At 35.3% G+C, this 25,207-nt stretch overlaps 1 protein-coding gene across 2 annotated transcripts in view; it reads right to left on the bottom strand.

The window, feature by feature from the left end:
• Window positions 1-25,207, bottom strand: part of LOC145678425 (alpha-1-inhibitor 3-like) — a 2,648,409-nt gene that overhangs the window by 1,067,175 nt on the left and 1,556,027 nt on the right. For both annotated transcript variants that reach the window (XM_081748543.1, XM_081748544.1), the window contains exon 14: window positions 2,733-2,868. In XM_081748543.1, the coding sequence (XP_081604669.1) occupies window positions 2,733-2,868 (136 nt within the window). The remainder of the gene's footprint in view (window positions 1-2,732; window positions 2,869-25,207) is intronic.

The raw sequence follows: 25,207 nt of genomic DNA, 5'->3' as shown, positions 1-25,207 counted from the left end.
CTATTGCAGATATGAAAACAAGGCGAGGTATGTAAGGACATTTTTAAATTCCAGCAACACTTTTGCTTTGTACTAGTGTACCGCTCAATAAAGAAAATGCGTTACCATACATCATGTTGGGCTACACGAATGAAAGAATGTGTGGTTTAAAATTAGCTACACCGAGAAGAACTGAAAGGAGACACAGTGAAGGATAAACATGCAAATGCAATATCCACGCCAGTGGCGTAGCAACCACGGTGTTGGGGGGGGGGAGCAGATACGAAGGACGCAAAATTGGGTCTTGCACTATATTTTTCATTGTGTCTTTCCGTTCCCTTTGGTCCAAATAATTTCAAACCACACTTTCTTTCATTCAGTGTTATCCAACAGTGGCAGCGTTGTACTTCTCGTTACTATTTGGCGGTACACTAATATAAAAACAAAACTTGCTGCATTTTAAAAATTTCCTTCTATATCTTACCGTGTTTCCGTATCTGCAATAGTAACCGAGTTGGCCTATGGGCTTCGGGTTCTATCATGTACAGAAAATATTCTGTAAAGATTTTGTCATGTACAGAAAATATTCCCTAAATATTTTGTCATGCATAGAAACTATTCTCTAAATAATTTCTGAGATGTACAAAAAATATTCACCAAATATATTTTGGCATATGTAGGAAAATATTGTCTGTGTTACTGGTAAATAATTTTAAAATATTCCATGAGAAACATTTTAAAAGACATTCCGTTAACATTGTATAAAACATTTCAAATACATTTTCAGTAATGTTTGGAAATCGTACAGGAAACATTTTTTGGAAAACTTCTCTAACGGCGTATAAAATATTTCTACATCGTTTTTGAGTGTATTCAGAGAATGTTTTCAGTATTATGTGGAACATGTTTTCAACAACATATGGAATATATTTCCTTAAGGGAAGTAGGATACATTTTCTGAAGGAAAATGATGGCACGTTTTAGAAACGTTTTGAAAATATTTCATTGCTGTGTGGGATGCCGTTGTGATGCCAGAAGAGATTTAACCCCTCCCCACATTAGATATTGGCTCACCATCGGGAAACGCCGGGCCATCTCGCAAAGTGAATCATCAAGTAGTTATCACAACAACGCCATATAAAGAATCCCTTGAGAAGAAACGTCAGAAGGTGGTCAGGAAGAACCTCTTTAGTAAGGATGTTCAAGGAGCTCAAAGTCAAACGCGTGCAGTCAAGAAAAAGCAGCATTCACGTAGGCCTATTTCACGTTCTGCTTCACGCAAAAAAAGGAAGGATGCATCGCATAGATTTGAAGATTCCACAGATGAATCTGACGACTGTTTTTCATTAGCAGATTCGTCAGATAGTGTTGAGTTAGATGAAGATGAAGATGACGCAGAATGTGTATTTTGCGGTGCATTTTACTCGCAAGATCAATGTGGTGAAGAGTGGGTACAATGCACGCGTTGTTACAAGTGAGCTCATGCTAATTGTGGTGCAGATGACGCATTTGTTTGCCCTATGTGCAAGAACAAAATGTAAACGCTTTTTGATCCTTTTTTTTTATCAGGTAGCTCATTTAATTGCAGCTAAACTAGCTCAAAGGCTGAAGTTTGTAACTCTAGTTTCATACAGTATTCAAAGATTTGCTTGCCAAAGGAATAGGCTAGTCACTACGATACAAAAAACATTGTTTGAAGAGGTTTATAAACTATTTTGTTTTTACATTTTTCATCATAGTCTGTCTTTTGTTACTTATGTTCACTGCAAAAGTTATAGGTAATACGGTAGAAGTTTACATATTTTTGTTTAAAAAATATTAGCCGTAGATCCTAAAAAGGCTGAAAATGTGGTTTATTGAAAATTTAACGTGTTATATTTTTGTGCCATAGCAGGATTTAGTTTAAAGACATTGTTCAATCGTGAATTCATAAAACAACTGTTCAAATATTCCACAGAAGGCTGGGGTATCTTATTCGGTACCTCTTATAAAAATTGCGCAAAAACACTTTTGTTCACATTTTTCAACATATCTTTTATTATTATATTTTTTATGTGTTCCAATACTTTGTTTCATAAACTAGATACTTCAAAGAATATATTAAACTTAAAACAGTATTTGTTGTTGCTTTAGTTAACTAGTAATTAGCATCCAAATTTTAGGGTCTCATATTCGGATCCTTTACCCTAGGGTTAAGGGTCCCACGACCCAGGTGTTCCACTTGTATGTTGACCAACAAGTACTTTTTGACTCTAAGGACCCTATAGAACAATACTAATATAGTGGCAAAAGTTCCCTAGGGGGGGGGGTAGAGTTACCCCGTTGACCCTTGGTCTACTTATTATTCTTCATGTAAAGGTACTTTCAAAATATACTGAACTTGTTTCCAACACACAAAATTAAAATTTAAACTACGGAGAAAGTAATTTGTTGTATGCGTATTGATTGTTGATGTATATAAATGTGTTGTTTGGCCCTTAGAAAGGAAAATTGGATTCCAAGGAGAACTGTACGGTTTCATATCACACTATCATGGTTACTTGGGTCAATATTTGAAACAGTATCTACATGATAAATATTTTCAAGAATTTGCATCGTATTATAGCTGATAACTAGTAGAAGGTCTCTTCTAGTTCATAGCTAAGAGCTTGAATTAGAAAATATGAAAACGAAAAAACAAGGAAGTGACAGATATACATTAGAAGTTTTTTTCTACTTTAAGATTTCGTACAGTATAACGCTCAGTTACTTACTTTACGTAAACTAGATCCCACAACCAAGATTCTGGAAAGATACTGCGAGTTACTAGTGAAGAAAATGACGCTTCCCCATATTCACTTACATCTTCCATTGTCAACGATCTATCTACTATCATTGTTTCCGGGAAACCTGTAAGCCACAATGAAAATTTTAGTAACTTGAAATTTTTAAGTCTTTCAACTTCCTATATAATAGTACAAATTGAATATTTACAAATGTATTTCTTTCATATACTCTAATTATAATACTATCGAAATATACTCCCTATTTGCATATTCCTAATGTATTTTAGTACGAACTGAAAAAAGCTCACTGTACTATTATTACTTCTATTCAAAGATCAATGGAACAGTCTTTGACACTGAGTTAATACTTACTTAAAGACTTTTTAGTTGTCTCAACGTGGCATAGGAGACCGACGGGAGACCTAGCATTTTAAATTATAAAACTGTATAACTGTTGAAAGTTATTTGAATATGGCGAAGGTATTGCTTTATATATTTTTCACTTGTAATAGCATATTTTATTTATTCTTACATCTCACAAAATGACAAAGAATGAACTTTAATCATTTTACGTTAAACGCTTCATATCAAACTCTATATACAAATTTTTAAAAATGGTTTTGATATGTCTAATTTTAGGTTCACTTTCACTTTAACAGAATGCCCAGATAGATGGATAAATTCAACTTGGCGGTACGTAGTTAGAAGATTGCTTAGCCGGCATAATTATTTATGGTTTTATGGGCAGAAATGGGCAGTTGAGGGTTATCAAAAGAAAATTCACGCTTCATTCGAAACCGAACAAGAGAACAAGCACATGTATTGTGTGACTAAGTTGAGATTGCAGTAGGAACCTTAATGATAGTGAAAACATTGACGAGGTTATCCATTGAGTTCAATTTGATATGACGGAAAGGGTGAGACAATATAGGATTTCCTATGGCTATCCTGTAAAGACTCAGAAATGTTCCACAGAAAATCACATTCCCTGGACAATGTGCATTCCGATAACGATGACTGACTTAGAAACGAAGTTCATTCTGATATATGCTTTAAAAAAAAAGTTGTTCTCTCTACTTTCATTCTCTTCCCTGCTTGTAAACATATATTCACACGATACGATACTTGACCTCGAGGACAATGTAAGTAGACAATTGACGCGGTAACCACTTGTCTACAACGATCATTTACTTACAATGTAACACTTTCCAAGTGTAACACTCCGTTTACATTTAGCAGAAAGATACTACACATGAAATGAACAAATACGTGTTTTATTTTTTTGCGGAAAAACGGTTTTAGGGGACAAAAGCCCCCACCTAAAATTGTGAAAGTTGACGCCCGAAAGGCAAGAAGAAATGGACTAAACTGAACTACATTGTGCAGAGATATTGTAGACCTCAATACGTGTTTCGAATACGGGAATACGTGTTTCGAATTTTCCTTTTAAAATAAGTTGGGTGGGCACAGACCATTCCAAACCTTTGATTACGAAATATCAAAAGTGCTAAAAAGTAGTGGCGGCCGGTGGATTGTGGTTTCGGGTGTTGCAGTACGAACGATCGGAGGCATAAGCTATAAACTAGACTCACTGACTGATCAGCATAACTTTAGATGAAAATACTATGTGACATGTGAAATTAAATAAAATTCTGTTTTAAAAAGTTTTTAAAAATAATACAGAACATTTTATACGATTAGTCACCTTATTTAATTAGTAAGTTCACTCTCCTCTCTTTCATTGGAGAAAATCTACCTAATAAACCTAAATGCTGGTTGAACTCCGGTATTTTTATTGTCAGATCTTTTTCGATGGAAAGCATAACCAATGGCAATAACCTTTCTTGGAACATTCAATTGCTTGAAAGTGTCAATTTTTTTCAATGTGGAAAAACACCGTTTTCCTTTTGCTAACGCCATAAGTACAGTTAATATTAATTTCAGAAGCTTTGTAAATTCTCTAAATAACTTTCCTAGATCGAGAACAATTCATCCTAGCAAACCCAATCTCTGACACTGATCCAAATTCCTCTGGAGAGTAGACTGAAGAAGTTCGTGGTAGAGATTAGTGTTATAAAAAAATGTAAATTGAACACACTTTATTCACACCTTATCTAGGTAAATTTAAAATAAATTGTGGAAATATATCTAATGCAAACAACTTATAAATATATCTAGTGCTGCCATAAAATATCCTGTGAATTTAAAGCGGGTTTTTTCGATCATTCTCCTGAATTGATCTTTGCTTGTTTTCCTCAGTGGAAAGCTGGGGAAATTGCTTTTCTTTTTTTCTTTTTTTGGTAAGTTATTCACAGAAGTCATGGTATAGAATTCATTCAGAATTTGTAGGTTATTTACAGAATTAGAGCACACACAATGCAAGTAAATCCAATAACTAAAAAACAAAACAGCTGATACAAAAGAGGTATATGAATTGCGAATGTCACATATACAGCAACATACACACGTGCGTAAAAGAAAAACTACATTCCAAATCATCCGTCTTGGTTGTAAGCAAAGCACAACGAACAGAATAATTATACTTCCACATGAGGCGAAATATGCTTATCAATGTCAACGTTCTGGAAAGCAAACTTTGAACCCGGCAGATGTAGGATCAGCATGTATTCTATAGCTAACAAAAGGCAAAAAGTCGAAGAACGTCAGAACAAACAGCATTGCCAGTTCCACACCCAGAAATGTTTGAGTTGAGTTGATTTTGAGTTTAACGTCCCTTTCAGCAGCGAGGCTATTTGAGATGGGACCTACTTATTAACGTGGAATCCAAACTACACGAGCTCCCGCTGGGAATCGAACCCGGGTCTCCCACGCCAAAGGCACGTACGCTAACCGCTTAGCCACGAAGGAGCTCGAAAAATGTTTCCTGGGAGGGGTCCAAAGCAGGTGTGTCATTTCCTGAAATGACGCTCCTGGTCTAAAGTATTTGAGGGGCCCAATACATTTATTGTTTATCGAACCTGTCTTCTTTTGAACCCGAAAGGACGAAAATTAATTCTTAATTACTTCATCTATATTCTTTAAAAAATGATAGAACGATTATTTTTATAAGAAAAGAAAAAGTACATGATAAAACGTAGAAACAATCTTTACCCTACGTCAATCATTTCTCTGTTAAACAAGGAAGTCTAGAAATGTTAGTCGAGTTTCGAAATTTTTGTGAGGTCCGAACCTAGTGGACTCCCTCCTGGTTGCACCCCTGAGCGTTGTTAACTAGTCCCAATTTCAATGTCGCGTTTCCCATCCTACAGTTTTATGTGGAAAGTTATTAAGTTATACAGTTATTTTATAAAAGAAATATATATGTACTAAAATACTCTCCACAGACGGAGGGTCCATTTATATTGACTTATTAATATTGGTTCACAAATTACTGTACAAGAAGCCTTCATTATGTATATATGCTAAGAATTAACTTGTAAATTCGTATTTACTTCCATTTGACTTCTGCTCTACTACATATTTTTTTCTTATTTTGTAATTCTGCAATCACTCTTTTTGTTCATTCTATTGGTTTGCTTCAGTATAGACCCGTAATTTAAAAATATGAATGCATAAAATAAATTCCATTTGTTAATTGGTGGTGAAATAAAGTACAGAAATCTTATTTAGCGCGAAAAACCTTCTCGTTCACTGGAAACCGTGCCGTGTTGCACAAGCTCTGCAACGACCAGAGCTTTTAACTTCTGAGATAGAGGAAAAGGGACTTAACATTCGCTTCTATTGCAAAGCTGTAGGAATCTGGTCGTTGTATACTCGCTGCAACGCTATGTATATTAGAGGCTATGGTGGATTATTTTTCGCTTTTTGAAACGGATTAATGGATTTTACAGTTATAGAAGTAAAAAATATGTTATTTAAAGTATAAAGGAGTATTAGGAAGTATTTTTTCTGCTCTTTACTGCTGCTAATATTTTTCTTGTGATACTTTGGTCGTTGCGCAACGCTGCAACATTTACATTAGCCGCCACTGCTACTAAGTATATGTCAGAAGTGCCTAAGGATATGGAGAATTGCAACGTAAGTTTGTGTAGGGAAAATACACAAGAAATAAGTAAACATGTGCTTTTAGTTTGTACGGAGAAATAGTGTTGGGGCCAAGGCCTACTCCGAAAAGAAAGTAAATATTACAGTAGAAGTGCAGGAAGGAGTGGATCGAAGCGAATGAAATTGTGTGTAGGTATTGCATATTATAATACGGCAATTTGTGTTTATCAATTATCCCATCCGATTTGCTTCAAATTTGGCACATCAACAGTTAACATATAATAAATCGACACGTGTTTTTGTATATGCGGAAAAACATTGTAAAGGTTAAAGGCAACCCCCGAGATACTATAAAATACGCTATAGGTAGGAAACAGCTTATGTTAAAATAGTGAACTTTTACCAATAGATGGATGACCTAAAAGTTAGAATGAATACAGTGAATTTCGAGTGTGTCGTGCTTCTACCCTCAAAAGTTCATGTTCAAAGACTGAACATTGCGCCCTCTAGCGTAGTACAGACAGACAGACAAACCAGCAAATGTAAATCGAGTCTTTAGAGGAAGCTTCACTGACGTTAGACTAATGACAGGAACACATATGTTGATCTAACGTTACTGTTCTCTGAATTAACACAAACTAACAAGTATTTCCTACTTTCAAAATCTATGCATTCACTTTCACTATTTTAGTGGTGGACGTTTCTACCTATAGCGTGTTTTTTAATAATATTTCGGAGGGTGGGTTACTCCCGTACAATGTTTTTCCGCATAAACCAAAACATGAGTAAATTTTTTGGGGTTCACTGTTGATGTGTCAAATTTGAAGCAAATCGGATGAGGACACTTCCGAAACACGTATTGCCTTATTTTACGTAACTAGACACAATTTCATTTGCTTCGGTTCACTCCTTCCTGCGCTTCTATGGTAATATTTACTTTTCTCGGAAGGTGCCTTGGCCTCCACTCCGTTTTCCTTCACAAACGAAAAAACACGTATTCGCTTATTTTTTGTGTATTGTCTCTAAACACAGTTTTGTTGCAATTCTCCGTGTCACTTATGCACTTCTGACCAGAGGTGGATTTAGACTTCTGTCGCTTAAGGGCTAGCGGCAACTCGCCGCCCCCTCATCAGTTATTTCGGAGCCATCTCCTCTCTACTCGGAACGTCTTACTTCCTTTCCTTCTCTTTACCTTATACTTGCGTAAATACGAAACAAAAATGAAGAATGGTGTGTTATATTCCGTCATCTGGTCGTAGGAATGTAGAAAATACGAAAGACACTGGCACGAAACGAAAGAAACTAATATTAAAACAACTTTTGCCGGGGGGAGGGGGTATAACTGGTTTCAAACCAAGGTAGTAGTACTATATACGGAACTATACATTAGAACATAATAATAATAATAATAATAAAAACATAATGAAGACAGCGTTTTCTCAGTAATACTACTACTACATAAAACACTTGTCTCAAAGACTTCCTTGGATTGAATAACAAAAATATCTATGATCATAAAAAAAAATCAGTAAGTTTTTTTAAACCAAAGTAATATCTTGTATGTCAAGATAAGATGTCTTCTTCCAAATGCAGCAAGAAGCAAATATGCAATCAGAAACGTTGTTACACTTGGTTAGAATTGGTTTCATGTGCTAAATTCGATTTTTGGACAGTCTCTCCTGAATTAAGCTCTTCTGCTTTTACACGATTAAAATGAAATCCAACCTTCGTAATACTTAGGCATACGGGCTGGCTAGAGAACAGGTTGTGTATAACCAGCTCCCTGAAGTTCATTTAGAACCAGAACTGTCACAAGTCGGAATATGCATTCCATACCATATCATTGTTATTTTTGTTCAAACTATAACAAGGGCCGGCCTACGTTTTGTATGAGAAGTAACTGCTTTTCTCTACTGCTAAAGCAAACAAACTAAAGTTTAACCCACAAACGCTCCTTGTGCTACCAGTGACCCACTTTATTTTCCACTACGTTACATGGGCTATATCATTCAGTTAGCCAAACCCCCGATGTTCCACTTCAGGCACACTACCCGTTCTCTTGTTGTACGAATTTCGTTCGGTTTTCTTCTCAGGTTTTCGATGTAACCTGGTATTGTTCAGGCAGTTGCTAACGAATAAAACTGGTCTTGGGCGTTTGTGGGTTAATTAATCTGAAGTCAGAAATTCTAAATAATCTTCCGTTTTTCACACACAAATAATTGTCTTTTTAAAAAAATATCTACGGTATCGCGAATTGTTGGTAACAAAAGAACTGATGAATAGCGATTTTTTTGTAAAGTCTGACTGATTCATTGTGAGCTGTATGAATTATTAAAATCACTGCAAGGAGCACTGAATCCTAGGCTATACTGAATCCTAGAGAACTTTCTTACATTGAAGAGACTTTGTACTGAATCTTCTGAGTCCTAACACAATATACATGAATAAATCATTTAATATGAAAATTAACGTTCTTTGTTAGAGATTTAAACATTAAGTACAAGAAGATATGTGACACTGATGAACAAAAGGATATAAAAAGGAAAACAAACTAGTTGTCTAAATTAAGAACTAAACTTATCAGAAACACTGTGATGAGATGATGAGTTTGAGACACGAAAGAACTTTTATCACTTGTTTGAAATTTGACATTTTTACAGTGCTGGCGACAAATACACACAGGCGGTCACAATTAAAATAATTTCTTTCGTCCAATTCATGCAATTCTTTCAAAAATCCGAAAAAGTGTAAACATTCCTTAACAAACTCTTCTGTAGTTAGTAGATCTTTATGGTAAAAAGCACATAACTTCTTGCTGTGTTGCACTAGTATGCTTTTGTCAAGGTCTTCTTTGCAGGCACTAATTAAAAATCCAAACAACGCGTTGAGGTCATCGTATACAGTTTTTCTTCTTTCTATTTCATTACTTAATGTGTCATTGTTACTTTCATTATTACATTGAAAATATTGATTCGGAAGTTTTCTCTGCCAACTCTGCATACTCTAATTCTCCTTCTCGAGTTTCATCTACTTGAACTTTTCGTCTCTTTACTTCATCCTCATAGTGAGTCACTTTCGACTTTGTCAACGCTCCAGTTTCGTACACGTCAAAGTCTCTTCTTATACTTTGTATATACTCTGATAATGAACCATATAAGACTGATACAGTTGATAGTTCGATTTCAGGTGACTGTAGCTTTTTACTTGATGCGTTAAATCTGGATAACAAATCTTCCTACAGAATTGACAGAAAAGCTGTTCCTAATCTTTGAAGCTGGCAGAGGTAGCTAGATACTTCACTACATGTAGTTGCCTCTTCCCTTCATTCGAAATAATTGTAAGTGCTTCTATTACTTCATCCCAATCTTCATTTAACGCCTTGCAAGCGTCATCCTCTGCAGACCAACGAGTATTTGACAAGGATTTTAGACTTAGTTGTTTTTGTTGCCAAGACATGTCGTGAGTACTTCCCACCTTTTGGCAGAGCATGAGAAAAAAATATACAGGTTATCAAGAAGCAAGAAAAAATTTCGACTTCCTTTACAACTACTGGTTGAATGTTCACCGACTAAATTCAGCGAATGAGCACTGCAAGGTACATACATTGCTGTCGGCGTTGTCTCACGTATTATGGCTTACAGTCCAGTGCACTCTTCACACATGTTGGAGGCATTGTCATACGATTGTCTCCTGCACTTTTTTATGTCCATACGATATTTATCAAGAACATCTGTAACAGCACTGAAAAGCTCCTCTGCTTCATGGCCCACATTAGGTAAAAAGCAGAGGAATATTTCTACACGAATGCCATTCCTGGGAACGCATCTAATTATTACGGCCAGTTGATCAATATGGAAAATATCTGATGTAGAATCAATTACCAAAAAAAAAAAAAAAAAAAAAATGCTTCTTTTATTTCAGTTATTATTTCTTCCGTGACTTTTCGGCCCATTAGTGTAAGAAATTCTTCGTGTGTGGTGGAGGACAAGTATGATATATGAGCTTGACCTGGATAGCCATACTCAGAAACATGGGTCGCTAAGAAGGGGTCTAATTCGGCTATTAACTCTATACACATTATAAAATTTCCGCAGTTGTGTGTTGACCCAAATTTCTAATAATGCCCTTTTAAAGGTAGACCAGCAGCAGCTAGGGATTTCACAACAGCAGCTACTCGTTTCGAAACATTTCTTCAGTAATTGGTTTCATCCTCAATTTGAGTTAGCAGCTTAGAATCAATTCTTCTTGCAATGTTCATTCTTTTCATTACTAAGACACATGATTTATGGTCTGCCGAATTCTCGTGGCTTGTTAAACTATCGTTTCCGTGTTTCCAGTCATCGAAGCCCTCTTTATCTAATTTTTAAATCCCACCGACAAGTTGGCATGGTATAAAAAAAGTTTTCCGGAACTTTCGGAGTACATAAGGTAAAATCGTTTCTGTCCGTTGATCAAAGTGGTTTTAAAAAGAGTCTAGCTTAAGTAGCAATGTTGTTCCCCAATTAATCTTTTATAACGGCTTCGAAATGTCTTGGTTTATTCCCTTTTTTATGACTTGCTCTCGAGTGTTTTCATTGATAGGCCACAAAGCAGAATCAAACACAACATCTTTCTCATACTTTTCTGAGTGTTCTATAGCACTTGAGCTTCCTTGAGGAATTAAATTAGAAAAATCTTTTTTGTCTTCCAGTTCATCATGTTTAGCTTTACACACAATTTTGGAATCCTGAAAATCCTCGCCTTTTATTTATGTTGGCTTATCTCTAGTCTCACTGCTACCTCAAATTCTACTGCACTTGGAGATTCTGTAATTGAGTGTAATTTGTTTCGGGACAATTCTAATTTTTGTCCAGATTTTTGAGTTTCCAAGTGGCTTTTGCTATCAGATGACCCTGAACTATGCCCAGTTTTGGGTTTTCGAAAGAAGTTAAATATTTTTGAAGTCTTCTGTAATACCTCCTGTTCTTTTTCTAATTTTTCTAATGCTGCTTTTCTATAAGCAGCGCCATTTAAACGCTTCCTACCGTTACTCGTGGTTTATTGCTAGTATCGCACACACACGTAATTATTTACTTTACTCAATTCTTACACCATACTTTTTCACTCAAAACTTTCATCTTTCAAAAAATCTAACTATGTGCGAGAAACGAAGCTAATTACCATTAAACAATTACATTGTCCGCGTTAATTGGCTAAGTTCTACAAAGTTTTATTTCTTTCGTCTCCAGCAAAACACTGAATAAACAATGACATTGATGTAATTATACTATTATTATAAATATTAATTTTCTTATTATAAATATCAAGCCCTTGGTGGGGCGTCCATGACAGCAAATGATCTTATCACAACTACTACAATATCGTGTTTTGGAGACTCCTTAGACTATTATCAAACTCGCTTACTGGAAACGCTTTGTGCACAACTACAGTATATCATTGGAAGACTCTTTAAACTAATATGAAAACTTACCTCCTGGAAACGTTTTGTTAACTTTGATATCTCAAATTTACAGTGAGTTTGACAGAGTGAACTCGCAGAACTTATCAGACTGGAGACCCTTATTTCGTTCAAGCCTTCACAAGAATTGCGGAGAGAAACGCAACACACCACATTACATCAGTCTTTAATAGGCACAGTACATAAATGCAGTGCCTATTATCGCCAACCAGAACACAGTTTTTGCTTTATGTTGACGCTAACCGTTACGGAATCTGGCCAAAATATGTCAATTTGATTTTATTTTTAGTTTAGCTTCCAAAACTTAATAGTAACAAAGGATAACTAAAGACTATCATTATTCAGTTCGTTCAATGTCCTCATCAAATTTTTCAAACAGGATTTCCCGTCCAGTTTGTTGGGTTCTAAGCCCACATATGAAAAAGCCATAATTCCTATAGCTACAAAAGCAGACTCGTTGACTTTTTAATACAAAATTTTGCACTAGCAATTATTGATATTCAAGTTGCAATTTTCTCAGATTCTCACGAGACAATCGAAGCAATGAGGTGTTTTCCTGGAAATGATGAGTTGTTAACGATGATAGAGTATGTTGTAGTTTGGTTTCAGTTAGCTTGAGATAAGCAATCTAAACCTTATTATATTACGTAATGAATCCCATCTACCCTATAAGTAGATCATTCTGTTTCTACTATATCTCCATTCAGCTCATTTAAAAAACGAATAAAAAACTAAAATTAAATTAATAATTTTCTTCACCTGGTGATTTATTAAAATAGGACACTTATTCAGCACAAGAACGCAGCTATTACACTTTACAAAATGTAAACCAACGCTTTACACTTCATAACGAAACAAGATCAATTCGGAAATCAGTGTTGTACCCCCTAGTGGCCTGAAATTGCTCAAATTAGCCAACTTTATCAAAACCAACCACTAGTACCGTGCTAAAAATTTCACTTTTGGTAACACAGTACGAAATACTAACTACTTAATAAAGTGGTGTCTCTATATGTCCTTTTCAATAGGCGGCACATGGTTTTCCGCCTCCCTATTTTGTAGGCTTCCCGTCGCGAAAATTAAATAATTTTTCAAACTTCATTTTGAACTACTTCATATCTTCAAAACTTTGCTGACCCTGAAATTTTGCTAAAATTTGCCGCCCTGGGTTGTAGTCCTTCTAGCCCCCCTAAATCCGCCACTGCTTCTGACGTATTCTAATAAGCTCTTTTGATATTTCGTAATCAAAGGTTTCGATAGGTCTGTGATCCACCCAATCCATTTTTTCAGTAAAATACGAAACACTTACTTTCTCACTTTCCGTCTACAATATCTGTGCACAATTATATTCACTTCGGTCCTCTTCTTGCCTTTCGGTTGTCAACTTTCACAACTTCGCATGGGATTCCCACAGAAAATTAAAAAAACATTTATTGTCTACAATATATGTGCTCAATTTAGTTCACTTTTGTCCACTTCTTCTTGTCTTTCGGGTGTCAATTTTTACAATTTGGGGTGGAAGCTTTTGCCTCTAAAACCGTTTTCCCGCAGAAAATAAAAGACGCGTATTCATTTATTTCATGTGTAATATCTACCTGCAAATATTATCAAAATCAGAGTTGTGCACTTGGGAAGTGTTACATGTTAATATAGCACAACAGTTAACCAATTGAAAATCTTTCATGTAAGAGGTTTGTCCAGATATTAAACACGTATTAAGAGACGATCATTAGTTGAGTTACTCATTATTTCCTTCTTCAACTCAGAAACAGTTCAAATAGGCCTTTCTAAGTGAGGAAACGGTTTCGAAATGATCCTCAAGTTGATGCGGTTTTAATGTTGGTTGCTCAGCCAAGGAAGGAGAAATGATAGCAGACGGTATTCTGTAGTTATTTAATTTGTATCAAGATGTCCAATAATATTAGGTTTCCAGACATTTTAAACTAAAATACTAGTTGAACCTGCGCTGTCTGCTCAGCGCATCGTTCTCTTATCACCATAAATCTCCTTCCCACTGTGCATGTCTCCTTACTCACTTATAAGGGACTCACAAAGGAAGTGAATTCCTATGTATAGATGTTGGAGTGAGTTTGTAAGAAATTTGTAGAAGTAGCACGATATCAAGTGAAAATATTTTTTCTAATAAATCCATATTCGTCCGAATACGCCTCATTGCGTCTCTTGAGGAATTTGAAGCTGTCAACACGCAATAGGTTTTGCCATTCAGATTGAAGCAAGGCGCCTGCAATTCCCATCAACCCGCCAAACGTAATTTCTCTACTGGTTGCCTAACACCGTAGTTTCGGCTCCTAAAATGTTGAATAGAACAATGGCGACACGGTTTTTGAAAATTTGAATGAGAACTGGACAATCTACATAAAATTTGAAATCGACCAGCGAAAACGTTTCTAGTACTCGAGGTTTTCGAGATCTCATTTTCGAAAGGATTGGAGACAAACATATAAACCTAGCATTTTAATATATAGACTAGCTGAACCTGTGCTCTCTACATAGCGCATCATTCACATATGAGTATGAATCTCCTTGATATTCCTCACATCTGTACATGTTCCTTTACAAACACAAGTGAAAGGCGTCTTGATAAAAATTGGCAAGAGATACCATGAAATGGAGATTTTTTCGATTACTTTTTCAATATCTCGCACCGTTTGCAAGATTTGAGCGTACTTTCGGTTGGAGTTTTTAATTCATGTATGATCAGTGTTTTCTTTCTTCTTGCATGCAGTATGTAATAAGCAAATACATTTCACGCACAATTAATTATGATGTCAGTGATAATTAATTGGACAAAACATTCCAAACAATAAAGATTCAACTTAAGTGGAGAAATGGTTATCCTTCCTTTTTCATCATAATTTGGCCATGAAACAAACATCTGAGATGTATGCAACCCCCGTATGCAATTATGTGGTGTTGGAATGCATAATGCGTAGGATATGATGTTTAAGATTTTTTCTAATTTCAACACTTACAGTGTACCCGTAAAAATGTTATAAAGAAATAATGGCCATGCTTTTTTTTAAATATTCAATTAGGACTGGACAATCTACATAAAATTTGCAATCGATAAATGAAAACGTCCTCTTTCTAGATCCTGTAGTTTCCGAGATCTCATTGTCGAAAGGATTGGCCACAAACATATAAACGTCCACAAATGTATAATTTAAAAGACACCAAAGATGGCAGCACAATTCATTTGCATTAATTTTGGAAAAGGCTTATTAAAATACAAAGGCTTTGAAGAATAATATAAAAAAGATAATCTTTATGAAAAAGGGGTCTATTTAAATAATTTATTTAAAGTACAAATACTTTAAAATATTTGTCTTTGTTAAACGTGAAATCACAAATAACCGTAAATCAAAGGTTTAAAATCCAAAGTTATAGGTTGGAACTCGGCGCTTTTGTTGCTACTGTAGCATTCTAATAGATAGATCCTTAGTAAACGTATTATCCCCGTAATTAGTATTTTAGTTTGACTTTGACATCTTTAAGCAAGTGACTTCGTATGAAACTACCAAGCTGCAGACCCGGGACCGAGCCTAGCCATGTTAATTAATTTTTTTTATCAAAATTTAATGTTTCGGTAATTGTGTAATTCCGTTATTACTTTATTATTATAACGATCATTCCAAACCCCATCAGTTTACGGATTCTGTATTACATAAGTTATTATGACGTAAAATAAAATGTGTTTTGTGCGAAAACTACGTTTATATGTTGCAAAAGCTGCAACCTCCACTCAATCACAAAATCAATCGTGTCTGATTGACAAAACTTAATGTGAAGCAGGAGAGAAGGAAGTATGATGATCCTTTTAAAAAATCAAATTCAAGATTTGAATGGATTTACACGTTTCATGCTCTCTTTATGCTGAAAAATGTTATTTTGAAAACCCATTTGTCAGTATCAATCTAACGTGTTCATTCTCCTAGAAATCATATCATTCAACGAATCCACTAGAAATATTAAACGTAAGATTTTCTAGAAGAGTTTATCGAAGTTTCTTCTTACATTAGAAATAAGGGAAGTCTATTAAAGGATAAAAAAAGCCTTTTTTTCTTTCGAAAACGGTTCGAACGATTGTTTTGTATTTAACATACCAAAATTGCGTTAATAACTCTATATTGTGGTATAAGTAATCTGGTGGGAAAATTTTCTAGAGTTATTTCATAACGGTGAGTAATTGTTGGATGATTTTCTCAAAATTCACTAATTTGTTTATCTTTCATAAATACATATTTCATTAATAATCTGATAACGTGTAATTTATCTGTTCTAAGTACATCTACGAGGATTATTAGTTTTCCTTGGGACATATTTTCTAAAATATCTCAAGTAATGTCTCTCACATTTCATTAAATAAATCTTTGATAAGACCCTAACTATTGTGGTCAAATATCCAATGTGGTCAAATATCGTTCAGATGCGTTTTCTGTGTTGCAATTGCACGCGTTATTTAAAGCTAAGTATCTATCGTTATCGTTGCTCATCATTTCAATTAGAAATAATTGAATGGCTCTACCGAACAACGTTGCAAGTGACAACAATCCAAGTTTACAGAAATCGACAAAAACTATATGTTATGTATAGGCTTTTAATTTACTTTTTCAGCCTTTATATCAAATAACTAGTCTTTGGCTAGCTGGAGGCTCCGTCCACAGACCCCCACGTTTGCTCTCCTTACGGCCTCGCATCTGTTAGTTATCAGCCTTTGAATCAAGAGTGAATATTGTGTATTTGCTCTTTAATTACATTTCCTGCATTTGGCACAGCTGGGGGCTTCGACCCATGATCCTCACGTTTACTTGCCCTACGGCCTTGCACCTCTTATATCTACAATTCCACCAAATTTCAAGTTCTTTTCCTATTTAAACTATCTAAAAGATAAGATTTTGTATCCCAAGAAAACGCCCATTTAAATAACCTGGGAATTTCTTCATCCTACCTTCAGAACAATTAAAAACTAAAAATATTCACAATCATGCGAAATTTCATCATTCTAATCCTGCCGGAAGTGCCTAAACATTTTGGGGTGTAGAAGATGTCCGATATAAATAACATGATAAAGATTGTTCAGTTTCCCATAAAACCACTCTACACTTGGAAATTTTTATTTTTAGCGATTTACTTAGTTAATGCAAACGAAAATATATAAGCATACAGAATTTCAAGTTTTTATTCCAATTCCAAGTAACTAAAATATGAGATTATAGGTAAAAAAAAAAAAAAACAATTTAAATAATATGGGGAATTCATTCATCTCCCCTTTAAACCCCCCCAAAATTAAAAATATTCACTTTCGGCAATTTTCCTGTCGGTTAGTCCCAAAAAGCTAGAATCATGTCAAATTTAATCATTGTAACCCTACAGGAAGTGCCCAATAATTTTGGGGTTTAAAAGGTGTCCCATATAAATAACATGTGAAAGATATTTAAGTTCTCCATAAAACCATTCTACAGTTGGAAAGTTTTAGTTTTAGCGATTTACTTAGTTAACGCTAACGAAAACGTACAAGCATACCGAACTTCAAGTTTTTATTCGAATTCCAAGTACCTAAACCATGAGATTATATGTCCAAAAAAACACCCATTTAAATAACATGGGGAAATTCTTCATCCCTCCTTTAGACACCCTAAAAATTTAAAATATTCACTTTTAGAAATTTTCCTGTCGGTTAGTCCCGGAAATCTACAATCATGCCAAATTTTAACTTTCCACGTCAACCGGAAATACTCCCTTAATTTATGCCAGCTCATGTAGTTTTATATATATAGTTAAGATATTACATAGAATTGGAACTTCTATTATAGTACCGTTGTTCTGTTAAAATCTCAATGTGATAAAAATTGTTGCTTGCAACATTGTTCGGCGGAGCTATTGAATTCACACATAATTTTAATTTAAAGCTTGGTAGATACACACTGTTACTTCTATGAAATGAGATTCAATAGCATAGCCAGTAAGACGTCAGCCCACCAAGTTGAAAGCCCGGGTTTGATTCAGGCCCGTGCTGGCCCACCGGGACACCGGGACGTGTCCCGGTGCGCCCTCCGAAATATCACAGTATAAATAAAGGTAAAAGCTTTTAGTAATAAATTCTGCAGTGCGCTCTTTAAATTAGACGCCCTTGCGAGACCACATCAAAGATAAACGATTTTATTTACTCTTTTGTATAGCACAGTTCTGTACAATAAATACATACAGTTACTGTTGGTAAAGAACCCGCGAAAGGTACAGTGCGCCCTTTGCATAAGGCGCCCTACGAAATATCACATTATAGATAAGTGGTTTTAGTTACCCTGTATATCAGCTTTGTATAATAAATTCAAATACTGACTGGTAGTACAGAACCTGTGAAGAATACAAGGCGCCCTTTACATAAGATGACCTGTGAAATATCACATTATATTTTTATTTTATTTTATTCTTCTGTATTTCAGTTTTGTATTATAAATTCATACATTTGCTATTGGCAGAGGACAGGTAAAGAGTATAATCACTTATTGTAAAGTTATGTAGTTATATAACGAAACAATGTGATACATCAAGAATAGTTTGGATAGTCAAACGTACGATGCATTTATGTAATACTACACTGAAACTAGTCTCTAATTTACGATTTTTACGGCATCGAAGCTTTCACAGTCTTAATACGCATCCATATGTCCGAACATATTGATTATTCCTGTGTGTTTTAGAGCAATGTTCGAATAATCAGTACCTATTGTACAGTATTTCTGAAATATAGCTATATTTATTTCCGTAAAATGTGGTCTTCCTGTCACCACTGCACAGCGCGTCCTCAGGTTGTGGATCGAGGAGATGGCCTCTGGGATATAGAGATTAGCTGCGAATATACTGAATAAGCAGTCACGGAGAGACAAGGGGTGATTCTTCTCCACCTTGGGGATTTGGTGTGGGGCTAACAACCTCATCCTGTATATATATATATAAAAAAAAAAAGATTGTTCAGATAAGTTCGCAGAATCCCCAGATCAGAACTGATAACTTGGCAAGAACTTAGCAAAGTAAAATCGACATGAGATTTGGAACATGGAATATAAGAAGTCTCTATAGGGCAGGCGTGTTGAAATTTGTAAAGAATGAGTTTAGAAATAGAGGATGGACCTAGTGGGATATCAGGAAGTTAGATAAGAAGGAAATGGAGAAGTCAAGTCGGGAAATTTTACGTTCTTTTACGGGCAACGGATTAAAAATTACCAACTAGGAACAGGGCTTTTCGTTCACAAACGAATACGTAATATCAGCAATTACATGGGTTGAATTTGTTAATGATTGATTTTCTTTTACTTCTCTTAAGGGTCGGTGGTGTAATATTATTGTTTTAAATGCACATGCCCCAACAGAAAATAAGGATGGCGATTAAAAAAAATAGTTTTTACGAAGGAATAGAACGGGTATTTGATCATCTCCTGCATTACCATATGAAAATTCTGTTAGGCGGTTTCAAAGCGAAGGTAGGACGAGAGGACATTTTCAAACCGATTATAGGGAACAGATGTTTGCATAAGGAAGGTTGAGGCAACGGCTTTCGACTCGTGAACTGTGCAACATCCAGAAACCTTATCGTGAAGGTTACAAAATTCCAACTTCGCGACATTCATAAATATACTTGGGACTTCATCACATGGAAAAACACATAATCAAACTGATCATGTTTTAGTAAATAGAAGAAAACAATCTAACACAACTGATTACAGAGGAGTTGATTCGATAGTTAGAGAGAGACTATCGTTGAATAAAGGAAATATTCAATATCTGAAAACAGAGCGGTTTAATTTTTTTAAAAAAAAGAGAGTCAGGTGAGAGGGGAACCAGAGTGAAGTGGCGAATAGATTCTCGGTTTTAGAATGTTCGGAGTGCACTAGTGTTCAGGATACTTGGTTGAAATTAGAGATAACATTAAAATTTCAACAAAACAAATATTGGGGCACGCAGAAATACGTAGGAACAAACATGGTTCAACCAGGAATGCACTAAAGAAGCAGAGAAGAGAAAACAGAAGAAACAGCGTTGGGTACAAAATCCGAACGAAATAACTACATAAAATTTCATTGCCATCTGGCAGAAAACTTCCAAAACTTTTAGAACAAAGAAACGAGACTTTTGAAAGTTAAAATTAATTAACTTGAAGATAATAGTGAAAACAAAAACATTCGGGACATGTATAAATGCATCAACGAACTTAAGAAAGGCTATCAACCTCGTGCATATATATTAAAGAAAGCTACGGAACAGTTCTCACTGATCAGGATAGCATCTTAAATAGATGGAAAGATTTCTTTGACGATTTGCTTAACACTTAGCCAAAATTTAATGCGCGTGGAGAAAGTGAAATGCATATAGCATAACCGTATATTCCAGAACCTAACCAGACAGAAATAGAAATCGCTATTAAAAAAAAAAAAAAAAAAAAAAAATTAAAGAAACACATCTCCGGGTGCAGACGAAATTCTGGTTGACTTAATTTTAGCTGGAGGGAAAAAATGTAGAGCAAGATACACAAACTCATTCTCCTTATCTGGAACAAGGAGGAATTACCACAAGAGTGAAAAGAGTCCCAGTTCAGAAGAAAAGCAACAAAACAGATTTAATAATTATTGAGGCATTTCTCTTCTGTCAACATCCAATAAATTCTCTTAAACATTCTATTAGCATGATTAACTCCATACGCAGATGAAATTATTCGAGATTATCAGAGCGGATGTAGGTAAAATTGATCAACTATCGACCAGATATTTACCATTCGACTAATACTTGAAAATAAATGAGAAAACAATATCCTGGCACATCAATTATTATTGACTTTAGACTCTGGTAGGAGGGAAACATTGTACAACATGCTTACAGAATTTGCAACACCGAAAAAGGTAAATTAATTAAGATATGTTTAAATGAATTCCAAAGTAAGGTTCAAGGAGAGAAATTCTTGTTCACGAGCTTTCACGTTGAGAATGGCCTGAAACAAGAAGAAGCGTTGTCGCAATTATTCTGGAGAACTTTGTTCAGGAAAACACTATAATGAAAATCAAAGACGGCAATCAGGTGCTAGAGCTGAATTGTATTTGCCAGGTTATGGCGTATGCTGATTATGTAAATTTAATAGGGAATGATAGAATAATAAAAAGGAATGCAGAAATCTTAATTAACGCTTGCAGAGATATAGGCTTAAAAGTAAATGCAAAGAAAACTAAATAAATGGAAGTTTTTCGGGATCGTAATACTGCATTTTATAGATGCGTTAAAATACCAAATAAAATTTTCTTTCGACAAAGTGGATACTTTCAAATATCTAGGATTATTATTAACAGACCAAAACCATAATCACTAAATGAATTTAATGTCAACTAGAAGCAGGGATTTCGTGTTATTATTCAGTTAAAAATCTTTTGTTGTCGCTAATTCTATTGAGGAATTTGTAGCTCAAAATATAAAACGATAATCATGTCTGTTCTGCTATATGGTTGCGAAACATGGTCACTGACATAGGGAAAATCGTAGACTGAAAGTGTTCGAAAACAAGATTCTTAAACCAATATTCGAACTCCAAGAGGAACGGGAAGGGCGGTAACTTCATAAGGAGGAACTGCATAATTTTATACCGTTTACCAAACATTGTTATGGTCATCAAGTCTAGGAGGCTCAAATGGGCAGGTTATGTAGCCAGAATGGAAGAAATTAGAAACGCTTTTAAAGTTGTAATTGGAAATCCAAATAGGAAAACGACCATTAGGATGACTGAGGCGCAGATGGGAGGACAATATTAAAATGGTTCTCGCAGAGATTGGAATATAAAGTAGAAACTGGGTGCAGTTGGGTAAGGACAGAAATCGATGGGAAGCTTTTGTAAATGTAGCACTGAATCTCCTGCGTCCACAGGCCATAGAGCTATATTAAGTTGTTGATACATTTAGCTTCTTTTTGTTTGACAGAAATTTTATTACAGGAACTAAAAAGTTTTTCTCTATAGTACTCACGCCGAGTCGTGAAGCTTGGGCTTTAAACCAATTATAGAAATATTTTCCTTGAGCTTCAACACATCGGAAAACTTCGGTACAATTCGTGGAGCCGCTTCCCGAGCGCACACTTGGGGAAACGTCGAACAGCTGAAATTCACCAACTATGTTGCCAAACTTTGAAGACATAGTAAACAAATATATAAAAAAGGCACTTAAAAATTTCCAATAACAACACTGCACAACCATAACTACTGGAACAACTATTCTAAAATGGAAACAATAGCACAAATAGTAACAACGAAAATATAACGCAACAAAAAAGAATTAACAAAACGGAACTTGACGCCAATCCGACAACACTGTACTCTCGGGAGATGTTTTCCGTGTAGCACGAGAGAAGACACTGACAAAATTTGATGGGTGGGGGTTGAGACGGGAACACACCCTCGCGTTCTATTGGGTTGCGAAATCGATAGATCTAGATCAAGCTTCACGACTCGGCGCGAGTACTATAGTAAAGAGGATTTCGATTCGAGGTTAGGTATTTACGTTAATACTAAAACAAATTTGGTGATGATTTTGATATAAAATGGCACCCATACTTTCTTTCAAAGTTCACTCTCTTTCTCTCTCTCTACACACACACACACACACACACACACATATATATATATATATATATATATATATATATATATATATATATATATATATATAATATCTATTCCCGTTTGTATGGGCGCCCTTTTAGTAGACTTGTCCACCGCCCTCATTAGTATCCCAGCACGGCCCTGGTTTGATTCAATGTCTGAGGTGAAAGTTTTTGTTCTTGTATCTTCGTTTCTTCGATCTGGTATGGAACCTGCCTCTTTAAAATGTAAATCTTGGAAAATCAATTAAAGTAAATGTAGAACGGGTTGACTATATGAATTGCAAAGGCGTTTCAAACTGGCCAAAATATGACGATTATAACCAGTACTGAGGAAACAGATTATGCGGAAAGAAAAGAGAAGGGGAAAGAGCTGTTATGGAATAAAACGTGTTTTTTCAGGGAAGAGTAATTCGGGGGAAAGTGACCATAGGGGTGAATTGAATAGAGTTAAAGTTAATGATATGTGGCAACAGAGCATGATCGGCACTAACCTTGCAAAGCCCCTGTATGTTCAGCATTGAGTCTGGGGCTGTGAAGCAGGAGTGTACAGCGGAAAGGAGCGAACTATTGAATGCAGCGAGCATGAACAGCAGGGAAGGCGAATAGATTTGTAGCGTTTTTTGTTGCTATTGTAATATGGAACAAGGGCACTTCTTTGCTGAAGTAATCGTGTTGTATGCAATAGTTGCACAGTAGCATGAGGTGATTATTAGGTACGCGTGTAGATTTGCCTCAATATATTGCGAACATAAAGATACAAAACAGTTTTAAATCAAAGACGCCGAGGTGGGGTGAAGTGACTAACGTCTTTTGGGTTGATGTGAATAGTCCTGTTAATCATTCCATGTATCATTAATCATTCCATGCATACAATATGGACAAAAGAACATATTTATATCTAATTATTTCTTATCTGTCCTCCAAACTATAATCTAATATAAGAAAGAAATGAAATTTTTGAGATTCACGTCCCACGATTATGCTGGCTAGGCTAAAGGAGACGGTGATGATGAGAAATAAATGAAGTGGTGGAATGAAGAAAGTGGGAGGAAACGGGAGAACCCTGAGAAAACCCACGCACACGGTATTTGTCCACCACAAAGTTCATTTGTTGGGAGCAGAGTTTGAACCCCTGGCACCAGAGGTGAACGCTCTACCACTGAGCCACCGCCGCACCCTAGTCTCGTATAGGAGAAACCTACATTCAAGACCTATTGGAATCTCCAATATTATGCCCTTTCTTGTAAGGTCAAACAACTCAATGCTCCCGAGACGGTATTTTTGGACACGATCTTGGGTTGGTATGTTTATTTGCTTCTTAAGCATTTGTACAATAATAGTTTATGTAGCTGTACATCATGCAGATGTTCTTCGTTAGCTGTATACTCATTATTTAGCAGTTTATATCTTGTTATTTATATTACGTCAAGGGCACTTCTTCTCACCACCACCCAATATGTATATTTACTTCACCCTCACATGTGGGGTGAAGTGAATAATTTACCTTGTATGATTCATTTGTTTCTGTGCACTTTATTTCAAACATGATATAAACCATACTTTATTTCCATAACGCAGAAGGTCTGTCCTGTTCATATATAATTGTCAATCAGCTGTGCTACGATTTCTGTGTAAGATTTTTTCATTTTCATGCTTACTATGTTCAGTTACCCCGAATTACTCTACTATTACTCATAAAGACTTTAACAGTGAACTTTAATCCGCAACAACGATAAATATGTCAATTTACACTGTTTTCTTTCAACAATAGATTTGCTGTCTTGCATATGATTTACTGCGAAAAAAACGAGTAACCCGTGAATTTTAGTTTATCCAGTTGATAATGAATGGATGTGGAGAGCATATAAATGCATACTCTTATTCCTTATAATGCATCGTTTCAGTGTTCTCTGAAAGGAAAATTATGTTTAGCACAGAATAAATGGAGTGTAGCTTTCCAACTTCCCACAATTGAAGTTAAGAAATATGGGTGAAAATAATATTAATTTATATAGAACTTCAAGAAAACTAAATGGAAGATACAAGCGAATACACTAAACGTTCCTACTGCTATTACTTACACTAAATCATGTTATGCGACAGTTAATAACAAAACATTTTCTTGTAAAATAAATTAAATAATACGACATGTTTGAGAAACTTCCTGTGTAGGAAATTCAGTCTCAAAATAATAAAATATTCCTTCTGAATTTTTTCATAATAGATTACTTATAGTATTCGTCAGTGTTATTAAAAATAGATTTGTTAATCTCATATCAACAAAATCCCATCTGTCGTATTTGAGAAAAGTTTGAGAAATCACTCACTCCAAAGAATATGCTAT

The sequence above is a fragment of the Thermobia domestica genome, chromosome 2 (genome assembly GCF_964235325.1).
Source record: "Thermobia domestica chromosome 2, izTheDome1.hap1.1, whole genome shotgun sequence".
NCBI classification, from domain to species: domain Eukaryota; kingdom Metazoa; phylum Arthropoda; class Insecta; order Zygentoma; family Lepismatidae; genus Thermobia; species Thermobia domestica.
This window is presented reverse-complemented; position numbering and strand designations above follow the sequence as displayed.